Raw genomic sequence first — 12,985 nt, 5'->3', positions numbered from 1 at the left:
TTTTATGTAAAACGTGAGCAACAAAAGAGAGATAAGTGGAAACAAATTTTATGTCGTGTATGGTTTATTTCATTATATAGTTTGTTTTGGAGGGTCTTAATATATTCTGGGGAGACGTCATTTGCCCAAGTTTTGGGTTTCAATGTGTCAAAATTTGGAAAACTGCCACACTTATCGCTTCTTTTCCATATTTTGAGTATTGATTTTTTTAAATTATTGTATAGTTATAAAAAAACATTATTCTCACTTTCACAAAGGAAAAATTAAATAATTAAAACAAAACATGCTTCCTGTTTCTAGAAACAGGAAGAAATTCCATTCTTTATGACTCAGAAGAAGGTGACACAAGGATAGAAGATATCAGTTTTAATAAACAGTTTAAGTTCTTTTTTTTTAAACAGCCTCACATTCAGTCAGCTTCACTTCACTGCCTCCAGACTTATGGGGAAAGCAGACATACAGTGCTTACATTCACAACATGTATATTCCTGTCACAGGACTACCTGGGCTACACACATCGTAATTTTCACATCTTCATGCTGAGGTAAAAGCCTGTCCTTTTACTCTCATGTGAACACAGAGACAAGCCCCCTGACTGTTACAGAGTCGGACAAACTGACTACTATTTGCACTGACATGTTCTCTCTAAGACTTTTGTAGGTCTTACTTTAAAAACAAATACGAATATATTAAAGCTCAGACAAAATGGTTTCTATTTACAGTGATCCTTAAACATTTTTACATCCTTAAAAAAACTTAAACAAACTTACAGACAATAGAGTACAGGCATTTTTAAGTGGGAATATACGGCACCCCTCGCATGCTAAAAAGCGCTACATGAATTAAATTTATTATTATTATTTACGGGCAAAGATGTGTGAAACCCATACATTCTTAGAGTCTTTTAAAGAGAAACAGGCCCACAGTATCACAGATCCTCTACTGTATCCTCCAGCGATTTGTGTAACCGCTAGCAGTTGCTACTGTTTGCTGCAGTTCTTTGGAGGTGAGCTTTGGAGATTTATTTCACCTCTCTTTGTGGTGGGATTAAAAACAATCTGCCTCTGCACCACATCATGCATAAACGCTTTTGTTTTATTTGAGAGTGACCGTGAGGGGAACCACTGACTTTGGAATCTGTGACTTTCTGGAAAATAATTACTATCACAGTCTTTGGTCTTTACATGCTAATAGCTAATGCTAGCTAGGGTCATCGCAGACAGTTTGCCCAAAGAAATGGTCATGAGCTTGTCATGAACACACAATACTTTACACAGTGTTCTATACCGAACATGAATATTTGTGAATTATTGTTTCTGCACATTAAAAAAGAAAAACTCATATTGGATATTATTAGGTTTTTGTTTTAACTCCCCTTATCTATGCTTAGCTTTTCTCTGACTACTCTGGCTTCCTCCTACCATTTAAAAACATGCATTGCTTGTGTGGGTGCATTGCTTTTTTGTCTTGCTCAACTCCATGTTGCTTTATTACGGTGTGGTCACCTTTCCAGGTGGTACCTTGCCTCTAGCTCATTGACTGGAAAAACCAGTCCACCCACCATCTCAACCCCAACATTCAACCTTTCCTGACTCTTGGTTATGCTTTCATTCATTCCTTCTACAGATTGTTCAATTTAACCCATTTTGTTTTTGACTGGTAAACCAAACAACGACCCAAGTCTGTTGAATTAAATCAATCCACTTTGGACCTGGGATTATGTTAAAGAAAATTGGGCTGTATTAACAGTTTTATTTGTTGTTGTTTTTCTTCACCATCTGAGCTAATAGAAGTACCAACTCTTTAGAAATCTTCTTTGTTTGTAGAATATTGCACTTCGGCACATTGCATCACGAAGCCCCTCTGTATTTGTGCTTTCAGAAAGGAGAGGCTGCCATTGTACTGTAGATACTAGTAGCACTTTTTATTCAGTCCTCTTTTTTGTGTGGTATATTTGCTCATACATAGAAAACCTATGTACTTTAGCCATTTTTTGGTCTTCTTTGTACACAAAGAAGCCATGAGAGGCAGACTCTATGACTGTTTCATTAGTCTCCTGTTAAGTATTTTTCACCGGCATACTGTCAGGCTTCTTGAGGGAGCTAACGTCCCAGCGGACGGAGCGGAAAGTGCTCCCCTTGAAGCTGGCCTGCTTTTTGGTTATCCGGTAGATTTTTCGGAGAATGGCCCGTCTCAGCAGGATGTAGACCCAGGGATCCAAGATCTGATTCCAGGTGGCCATTCTGACGCCGGTCATCATGAGTTTGCTGTAAGTGCAGGTGAGTTCCTCGCCCAGGCGGGATTCGCTGTAGGAGCGCGCGGCTGACATCAGCGAAAAGACCTTAAGACAGGAAAAAGACCCAGTGATGAGTAATTCTGTGTTTTTACATCCGTTTACCTGTTGAGACTCAGTGTTTTAATGTAACTCGCAAGGTTTTAACTAAAATCACCTGAGCTCATTTCAGACATTGAACCGTAAAACAATATCAGTGTGAGTTTCTTTACTGTATTTTTGGTAAGACTGAATTTTATTTCAAGAAAAAAAATATCATCCCTCCACCCCATCAAGCGTGTGATGACATCATGAAAGGTACAAGGCAACAGACATTTTACTTTTAAGCATTTTATTTAGTTTTTTTGTTTCTTGTGTGATTTATTCAAATTTCTCCATCAAACGTGTTAACTTTTATCTTGTGTAATTTCAAGTTTCTTCATGAATCTTTGTGAGAAAGGGCTTTCACATTATAGAATTTGAGTAGTAATTTCTAGAACGTACACTCAATTCTGGCAAAAGTCACAATTTTCACTATGGATGCACAATATATCGGAACTAGCATCGGTATCGGCTCATAACAGTCATTTTGGGTCAGATAAATAAAATTGGGTCGATACGAACAGCTGAAATGTATTTCTGTCCTGTTGTCGTTTGCTTCTGGAAGTGGAGGGGAGGACGTAGATCATGCTTACATCGGATATTGAGACTGGCCCTAATTTTCATGTTGGTGCTTCGCAATTTTTACCATAATACCAATATAGAAATCTCATCCAATATCGATATCTGATAACTAGTATTAACCATTGTTTTATATTTTTCTAACTTTTTGACAAAGTAAAATGTTCTTGGTTTTCCCACAACCCTACACTGCGTCAATATTACTGTCACTAGTTGTGGAATTAATTTCTAAAAACTCAGATTACAAGCAATACCAGGCGAGGAATACAACAACGTTATCGGCCTAACTGTTTATATCTTGACTTGTTATCAGATTTTACTCGAGAACAGTTTGGATTGACACTTTTTTCTCAGCTTCTTTCTCTTTTTGGTTTTTATTTATTTAAAAAAATAGAAATAAAATGGTGGTTACTAAAAAATATCACAAAAAAATTGTCGTAGCAGATATTTACCAAAAATTATAACAAGTTATTGTGGAACACTGATCTATACAATGTTCATATCATAAAACCTTTATTGTCATTAGCTTGTGAAAATATAACTTTATTGATTACATTTCCTCTTTGCATGTAAAATTGGGGAATTTATGTATATTTTCTACTTTAAACCAATAACTTTTGTTTTCCTGTTTTAGAAATAACTAACTTCATACAGAGGAATTTAATGTTTAAATTATGATGTCAGATTTAATGTTAAACCAAAAATTTGAGCAACATAAACACATATGAAAGAGATAGATTTGTACTACGAGGAAAACACTTTCATGGGTAAAAATTTGTATTTAAAATTCAAATTTTTGGAAATGTAAATTAGCATTTCTTTTCCTGAGTTTTTTGCATTTGATTAAAAATAAATAAAATATTTTGTGGATCAACATAAAGTGCAATTCTGCCAATCTGAAATATAGATAATCCAAAAATTGAACAGCATTATTCAGGAAGAACAATTTTGTTTTCAATTCTATCTTAATAATGACTAACTTATTAATGGTTTGACTTGAATGTAATTTGAGCCTCCATTCCTTTTGAGACTCACCAGCAGAGGGCTCCAGCAGATGCAGGAGGTGACCATAATGCCAACCAGCTGGACCACCATCTCTGTGTCATGAGATCTAGCAGAGAACCTCTGGGAATAGGAAGTCTTCTTTATCCGCGCTCTAATGAGCGTCATCCCACTGATGGTGTTGCAGATGAAGGCCAGCGCAAGAGAGCTCAAAGCCAGTCCAGAGAACAGCGTCACAAAGGTCAGATCTTTGACATTTGTGTCCATCACTTTAATAAAGCACCAAGTACCCGGGTACTGGTAAGTGTAGTCCCCTAGTTGGAAAACGGGCAGCAGGGCCATGCACAGAGCCAAGAACCAGATCATAGACAGGGCTATTTTGGTCCGCGCTGTTGTCACTAGCCGGGCGTGCAGCAGAGGCTTGGTGACGCCGAGGCATCGCTCTGCAGCCATCGCACAGCCCAGGAAGAGCGGGCACAACCCGAAGAACACCAGGCACCCTCCCAGAAACTGACAAGGGCTGTCTGGATCTCTCGGACCATCCAGGGACGTCAGATTGGCCGTGGAGTATCTCCTCAGCACCAGTCCCCCGGAGACCACGTGTCCCGTGAGGTCCGTGACCACGAGGGAGCTGGCGAAGAGCAGGAAGGTCGCCTTGGACCGCCGCCGGAAGCGAGTGTAGGCCTTGATGAGAATGATGAGGGCCACCACGTTGAACAGGATGCCTAGAGTCATCATTAGGCTCGCAATGATGGGGTTCGAAGGAACGCTGTTATGCGGGCAGTCCACTTCGGGTGCCATGGTGCTGCTGTTGACATTGGAGTAGAAGTCTGAAGAGTTGGAGTCCGGTTTAGTCTCCATGGCAGCTGGGTTCCGGGTTTCATGTGGTTCGTTTAGGTGAAGCAACACCCACAAGGGAGAAAGATGAAGGATTAGAGTGATTAGAGTCATTGGATTTTGTAGGGTATTGAGGCAAGACTTCCTTGTTTTTGCCTACACAGATCAGATTAGTCTGCACCCAAAGTTCTGACAGAGTTGCCAAAAATTGTATTCAAGTAAGCGTGGCAAAATTTCAACTTATTTTTACTCAAGAAAAAGTCAAAAGTGCCCATACAAGGCATTGCAAGAGTAAAACGGTATTTGGTAAAAAGGTAACTCAAGTACTGAATAACTGATCAGAACATCAGTTATTTGCCATCAAATATTTAACAAAAATATAAAAAAATTGCCAAAATATGCCACTTTTTTTGCCACAAAAAACCACATTCAAAACAGGAATATGATCTGAAAGTCTGAGTAAAGGGGGATAATATGGAGCTCACTTGGAGCCATAGAGTTGATCAAATTTGTTTTGGACTTGGTGGGGGGAAAAAAGAGATTTGAAACTGAAAAAAAGTTCTCAAATTGAAGAAAATATTTGAAAGTTAAACTTATTTTAAAGCTAAAAGAAAAATAAACCGAGGAGGAAAATCAAAGAGGGATTTGAAAACAAATCAAAGTTTATTTTATGAAGTCGGAGGGAAAAAAAAAAGTTTAGAAACTGGAAAAACAATTTTGAAACTCGACAAAAACTTGAAACAGAAAACGTAATTTTCAATTTATTTCAACTGAGTATTTTTGTTTTCCAGTTTCAAATCGTCCTTTTAGTTTCAAAATAAAATTGACAAAATCTTTATGATCCCTATTTAGCTCCACAGAAAACAAAAATCATGCATGTTATGTCCTCGAAGGAACTGTTATGATTTATCTTGTGCCTCATGTGACGTAGAGTTAAGAAGCCTGTGGAAACCTGCTTTCGGGAGGCTATTTATCTTCATGAAATGGATTTCTTACAGAGCAAATAGCTTTAATCCCTCAGTAAGACCTCGACCTCCCAGTCTTTTGAAACACAAGCCACACTTGTGTTTCAAACTTGAAGTTAAAAAGACAGAAAACGTCGACCATCGGGACGGATAGGACACACATCCATAGGCAAAAATATCTCCAACTACGACTCCACCCTCTGCATTCCCACCTGCACTTAAAGCTTTCCAACACTGTGTTTTGTTTACAGAAAACTATTTTTCTCTCTCTCTCTCTCTCTCCTTTTTGGCCCTATGGTATCCCAAACTTTCAAAACCACATGGGCACACTTAAACATTTGCTTTAAAAAAAAAGAAAACTAAACTAAAAGTAATCTGTTTTTGGAGCACCGTGCCAGTTTTTTTTTTTTCTTCATAACGAGGGGATCCTTGAACGAGTCTCGACAGCTCTGCTGCTGATCACAAAGCTCACATTAAAAAGCAGCAACAGACCGCAGACACACCAGTATGGAGGTGAATTACAATTCAGTCCACAATGTCAAGTTAATGACATTTTTGTTTTATTGCAAGAGCAACTTCTATGCGTTTTCTCAACAAAATTTAATGTCACAACTTCTTACTTTAATGTTTCGTTGGAATAATTTTTTAATATTGCTGTTGCACGCGCAAGACGCGTTTACATAAAATATTTTTGCGTTAAAAAGTTAACAAATTGGGAATGGAAATGGTTCGAGAAGGGAGTTTTATTTGAAAATGAGGATTTAACACAATTTTAAATACTTTGTTGTTGTTGTTGTTTTAAAAGGAAAAATAAATAAATAATACATAAAACGAGTAGTTATTTCACCTACCATGTAAACACAGAGTCCATGGAGATGGACCACCGGTGGGAGTTTCACAAATTGCCCCCCCAAAAAATCAAAGCGCCGCTGCTGGTTCAGGAACTCCGTGAATCCAAGTTTTCCAGAAACGTCCCGGCGTTAAACGAGCCGTCGAGTCGAGGCGTCTCCTCGGCGGACATCGCTCTCATCTCCGCTGGACGGACAGCTGACCCGGATGCACCGCGCGAGCGCGTTCGGCTTTGTGCCTGTGGAGCCAACCGGCCTTTTTATACTCCGCAGCTGCAGTGCCCTCCCATCGCCTGTAGGGGTCTCCGTCACTGAAAGCCCCCCGTTCTCAGGCTCTGTGAGCTGTGAGGAGCCAGGCAGGGAGACGAATGACTCCTGAAAGCACCAGCTAACTCTAACTTCACCTCTCTGACAATTATAGGTAATTATAGAAATAAACCCTTACTGCTGAGAAGAAATTTAGCGCCAGGGCTATGATTAGTTCCTTTTATAAAGACTACAATTTCAACAAAGTGAACACTTACAAATGATGTAAAGACATGAAACAGTGAGGGGAGGGGGCAGGGGGTTTATTGTGTGTGTGTGTGTGTGTGTGTGTGTGTGTGTGTGTGTGTGTGTGTGTGTGTGTGTGTGTGTGTGTGTGTGCGTGCGTGTGTGTGCGTGTGTGTGTTTTTAGTTGAATTCGTGTTCTTGTTCTAAAAATAAACAAAACATTATCATGAGCCATGTAAAGGCTGAGTCACGGATCAGGCAGATTGCATTCCCCCAACAATCGTCATCGATCAGTTAGAACCAGACGCACGAGGCGCGACCGCAAACTACAATAAAGGAATCGACGGATCTATTCGATTTTTTATTACCATCATTGTTTTCCAAAAAAAAAAACAAACTGCAACGTACAGCACGCAGTTGTGTTTGATAACACAAAATCCAGCCCCATGAATCACCTTCCAAAGTCATGGAGATCTTGAGGTGCTCCAGGCCTTGAGGGGCAAAACCATAAAAGTTTTGATAGCTTTTATGCCCCACTGTTCCAACGTTTAGTTTTGTGTTTTATTGAGTTTCATATCTCTCACTATTCTACGTTTTTCTTTTTTTAAAGACAACTGATATGAAAATATCAGTAAAACACCTGTCCTGTGACATACAACACTGACTGTTTATCCTGTGCAATTAAATGTGAATCTGTCTTTAAAAAACCAATTCACCAGCAAGACACATGTCACGACCTTCCAGTGACCCAGGCCAAAGCAATCAACACTGCACTGCAAAAACACATATTTTTGGTATGGATTCCAGTGTAACTATCTCAGTTAATACACTTAAGTTAAGACAAAGCTAACTCACAAGGAACCAGTGATAGGAGCTTGTTTTAAGTAAGTAATTCCTTAATATTGGCAAAAAAAAGTTCGAGTTCCACTGACAGAAAATATCTTGCTCCGGGTGAAATAATCTACCAGTGGTTTTCACCAATCTATTCACTTGAAGCGAGCTGCACTTTGCTGAAAACCTGGAGTGCGGGCAGAGTGGGCAGAGTGGGCAGAGTGCTGATGAAGCTGGCCGTTAGGATGGAGACAGGAAGTCCTCCTCCGCCGTGAGGACCGGGGTAAAGAGCCGGTTATTTGCGAGTGTGCGTGAACACGCTTCATCAGGACTTGCATAACAGTGTTTTTCAAATGTCTAAGACAACAAGTGGGCTTGTTTTGTTTTTCTTAATTGTCTTATCAGGAAAAGAACTCCTTTTAAGGGTCTCTATGTTGATGACTATAGGGTTATTCTTTTTACATCTTTTGTATTGGATGTTTTCTTAATCTTTCTCTAATAAATGCAAAAAATAGTAAGCAAATCCCTAAAAAGGTTGGCAGGGACCAAACAAAACATGATTGGAGGTCTTTTTTTTTTTTTTTGAGTCAGGCTGTGTTCCCCTGTGTGGCAGAGTGTCGGAGATGTCAGGTTTTTTGGATTTTCAGTTTTCAGTACAAATTTACACAACAGTGCTGCAGCACAGAAATCCCCCTTTTAGAGAGTTCCTGAGTTTGTTTTTTTGACCATGAGGAAAATTCATATACAAGGCAAATAGAACCAGAGAACAAATGGAGACAGATTCTTGACAGCATCAATGACAAACATATTTTTAGTAGACAAATTAAAATTAATTTAAGAAAAGCACACAGGAAGTGACTGACTCACTTTATTTGTTGTTTTCGCTTGGATAGTTTTTCTATTCAGATATGATTTTTTTTTTTAACAGGCTTTCTCCTAAAAACTTTTTGCAAGAACGAAATGTGACAGCCAGCCAGTACGGATTGATTTGAATTGATCAGGCGCATGAATCATTGACACGTGAATGACAAGTTGCATTTCATGTGAGCACGCCCAAAAACACAAAACACACTCTGAGCAAAGCCTGCATGTAGAGGTATGGAGGCAGTGCTTTGCTAACCTGCTGCGATCATTCTGCTTGGTCCTGTATTGTTGTGACCTGCCACTGGTGAGAGCCATCAAGTGCAAATGAAAATTCCCTTGAAACCCAAAAGGACATCAGTGAGGTCAAAAAAAGAACCCAAAACAACATCCACAGCTCTTCGAGCCTCACTTGTCTCAGTTAAGGTCAGAGTTTGTTATTTGACAATGAGAAAGAGCAAAAAATGGCGTCCATGGGAGAGTATAAAGCACATAAAAGCATTGGTTTTTAAAAAGAATGCAAGGCCGGTATCACATTTCCAAAAAAAAACAAAAAAAAAAAAAACAAGAACAAAAAAAACAGAAAACATCTTGATGACTGACAAGAGAATTGGGAAACCATTTTGCAGACAAGAGAGGAAAAAAACCACAGCTGTTTTGGAGGTGTGTGTCCTCTCACATCTGGCCTAAAACTAACAGCCAACGGGGGCAATTCCTCCCGCATGACTCATCAATGAACTCTTGAGGTAACTCTACTAAGTCATCGCCACTCCTGGTCAGATTAAACATTGTTCTGTTCAAGTTCGAGTTTTGTTTGTTTTTTGGCATATTGATGAACAGTTACATAACTACCAGGTGGTGAGTTTCCATCTCAAGTCCCATTGATGAGTTGACATTAAAGCTGTTTTTGGCCGTCAGGATGGAGACAGGAAGTCCAATGTAAATACAGTGACTAAAAAACACTCCATAGAATAACACTGTGGAAGAAGAAATGCATAAGACAACTTTAAACTCTATATATGATTGCATGCGATCAATGTTGTCATTTTTGGCTTTCCAGCAATCGGCTCTTAAGACGTAATTTTTTTTTTTAATGAAACCGAGTCATCTTGTCTGACATTACAATTTGTTTGATTCCAAGCATTTATGTGTGTTAAAAAGCAAAACAGCAGAAATACATAAGGGGGCTAATACTTTTTATAACATTAGCCTCCGGTGTTTCCGTGAAGCTGGTAAAAATCTAAGGACAACCAAAGATTTGGGCTTTGAGGAAAAAAAACCACAAGATTCTGCAGAATCCATTTATTTCATTTTTTTTCTTTTTTTTTGTTTTACTCTATTTCTTCTTGCTGTGAGTCCATAAAAACGTCAGCGCTCCCAGTTGGAGGTAAGAGTCCAGATCGGCTGCTCTTGGTTTACAGAAGCCATTCTCTGCATACCTATCAGAAACACAACCACAGGAGAGAGAGAGGGAAAATGACTGAGAACTTCATAATTATCACATTTCTCGAGCAGATATTTTCTTGTGTAAATATTACGCATGTCACGCTCCTCGGGTTTTATAAAACAATCATTGCCCGGAGGCGTTTGTATAAAATCGCGGGGGCAGCTACCAAAACGTTTATGACTTGAAATGCCCCAAAAATCGAGGATTCGGGAATTGAAACCTCCTGAATCCCTCTGTCCCACTCTGCTGCTGTGGGGGGTCGACAGGAGAGGATTTCCAAGAAACCCTTTTTGTTATTTTGTTTTTTGAGTTGTTTTTTTTTTAAAGCAGTGCTTGTCTGGCCAAAAGGTGTTTCTGCTGATCTGGTGTCTCTTTGTCCTCGTCCGGGGCCTCCTTCGCACGCTGCCCTTTTTAGGGCTCATCCGTAGAAAACCAAAACAAACACACACCCTTGCAGTTTTGCGGCTTGTATTAGGTTTCTTGTTTTCAGTCCAAAGTTGTCTCATGATTTTATCAGATGAGCTGTATACAGGCCACAGAGAGGCATGCCGGGTTCCCATGAGCGTCTCCCACACGGCGCTGCAACAGATGCGTATCCGCAATGTCCCTGGAATGAGAGGCTGAGGTGCCAGTCACACGTTTGTAAATGCTGACGGATGTTTTTCGAAAAGTCAAAAGGACAGAGACGTGAACCGAAGATGAGCAGACACAGAGACTTACAAAAAAATAATAATATTTGTAATTCTGATATTTTTAAGTGAGGTTTGATTGGACATGTCAGCAACAAAGTGCTTTATCCTAAAAACTTTATAGTCACCAATTATGAAACAATGTGATAACATCATCAAACTACTACACATCAGACGTGCTGATGATAGCCCCACTTGCTGCTGTTCAGAGGAAATGCTAATCAGGTGAGCCTGGATTTAAAGGAAGTCCATACTTTGGTAGTTTTGCAGTTTCCTAGAAGTTTCCTCCAAATCGGAGGAGAATACAAACCCAATGCTGCTCCTCTGTGTTCGGTTCTGGTTCTGCAGATGCAAAACCAGGTTCTGGGGACCTGAACCCCAGAACCTGACAGGTTTTTAGAAGGTTGCTATGGCAACAGCAGATCTTTAACTTGTGGTGGTGCTAAGACGTTGGGTGATTTATGAGCTAACAACAGTGTCCTAAAGTCTGTTCTCTGAGCTACAGAGAGCCAGTGTAGGGACAGTAGAACTGGGGCGACGCGCTTCATCCGACTGGTTTTAGTGGGAATTCGTCCTGGACCAGCTGCAGCTGGAGGATTGATTTTGTAAGACACTGCTACAGTAATCAATGCATGGACGAGTTCGTCTAGATCTCGCTCTTAATGTTAGCCTTTTAACACAGGAAGTGTTCTTCAGGTGGTAAAAGGCTGACTTTGTAATTGTCTTTATGTGTCACTGAGAAGCAGGCTCAATAAGTCTGATTGTTTGTTGCCCTACTCGGAGCAACAGCCCTGTCCGTAGGTTTCTAACAGCGGTTTGTTTGTTTGCGTTGAATTTGATGTGGGATCATCAGAGTATTGGATCGGAATGAGTATGCAGAGCGCTTTTGCAAGGCACCGGCAGATGTTCGCAATCTAAAAGCAGCTCCCGCTAACCAGCCCACAGAGAGGCATGTATTAAAGGGTAACGGAGAAGGCCAGAGGATGGGGGAAGCTGGAACCCTGAGGAGGGATGTAAAAACAAAAAGGCCTCCAGCGCGTGGAGAGGCATCAAAGCACAGACAGCCTACAAAGACAGAACCCCGCGGTACGCAATAACACCGTCTTTTCTTACAACATGAGCCAGGTGAGAGGCTTAGACAGCAGAAGGGCAAATAAACATCATTTCCAAGAATTTTAAGAGCTCTGGCCTCGGATTGACTTTCCTCGCGAGAAGAGCGAGAGGAGAGCGTCCTTCAATTACAAAACACACCCAGAGCCGGCCCAAAGCGTCATGCAAGTTAAGAAGTCGCTCAGGGCCTCCACAACACCAGGGGGCACCCAAGAGCATCAAGTTAGCATGATTTTTTTTAAAAAAAGAAATAAATTATATGTGTTTAAAATAACATTGATTAATACAAACTAAGTGCTGTTACATATGGAAAAAAAAACATTTTCTATATTATTTTATTGGTGGTAAACAAATAATAGATTGATCTCCCTGCTGTTTGCTGCTGCCGCTGTTGGGGAAATTAAGATATAACACTTGTTAACTTGTTTACTGTCAGTTTAGAGTTTATCAGCTAATGTTAATTTCAAGTAAGTGAAATAATATGCAACTGAATATTTCCCCAATTAAGGTAAGGTTAAAGTAACAATAATGACACTGGCTGATGTAAGCGAAGAAGAAATTTTGCTAGTGATAGCAGGTAAATCACACACACAGAGTAGGTTTGGAATGATGAAGTATGTGGTGTTGACTTGTTGTTATGGAAGGGTCAAGAGACTTTTAATATTTATCAATCGAAAAAACACAAAAACAAAAAAGAAACTGAATATAACATCTGGTCCACTTCTTTCTTTTGTGGCAGTGACCTTGTGATTTTCCATGACTGAAGTTCCTGAGGTTCAACAAAACAAAGGTGCTCCTGTGATAGAAGAAAGCCCAAGTGAGAACCTTTCTGCACGAGAAAAAACCCACACAGGCCAAAGTTTCCTGCAGAGGCTCCTCAAGAATTCACAGAATGTCCAGAAAACTGCAAGACCGATTAGGAGAGGCCGGGTCCCACCCGGGACACGGGC

At 40.0% G+C, this 12,985-nt stretch overlaps 1 protein-coding gene across 2 annotated transcripts; it reads right to left on the bottom strand.

The window, feature by feature from the left end:
* Positions 1 to 351: 351 nt before the first annotated feature.
* On the bottom strand, positions 352 to 6,821 carry LOC129363939 (prostaglandin E2 receptor EP1 subtype-like). Of its 2 annotated transcripts, XM_055036299.1 has the most exons (3): positions 6,609 to 6,821; positions 3,989 to 4,821; positions 352 to 2,341 (listed from the first exon to the last, which is right to left on the bottom strand). In XM_055036299.1, the coding sequence occupies exons 2-3, from the start codon at positions 4,814 to 4,816 to the stop codon at positions 2,060 to 2,062; spliced, it is 1,110 nt and encodes a 369-aa protein (XP_054892274.1). In that variant the 5' UTR covers positions 4,817 to 4,821; positions 6,609 to 6,821; the 3' UTR covers positions 352 to 2,059. The 2 variants fall into 2 exon arrangements, with proteins under 2 accessions (XP_054892274.1, XP_054892273.1); XM_055036298.1 differs by lacking the exon at positions 6,609 to 6,821 and having other exon boundaries at positions 3,989 to 4,920.
* Positions 6,822 to 12,985: the final 6,164 nt, after the last annotated feature.

Source organism: Poeciliopsis prolifica, unplaced genomic scaffold (genome assembly GCF_027474105.1).
Source record: "Poeciliopsis prolifica strain line A6 unplaced genomic scaffold, Auburn_PproV2 SCAFFOLD010, whole genome shotgun sequence".
NCBI classification, from domain to species: Eukaryota; Metazoa; Chordata; class Actinopteri; order Cyprinodontiformes; family Poeciliidae; genus Poeciliopsis; species Poeciliopsis prolifica.
The sequence above is the reverse complement of the archived record's forward strand: the minus strand, read 5'-3'. Positions and strand labels throughout refer to the sequence as shown.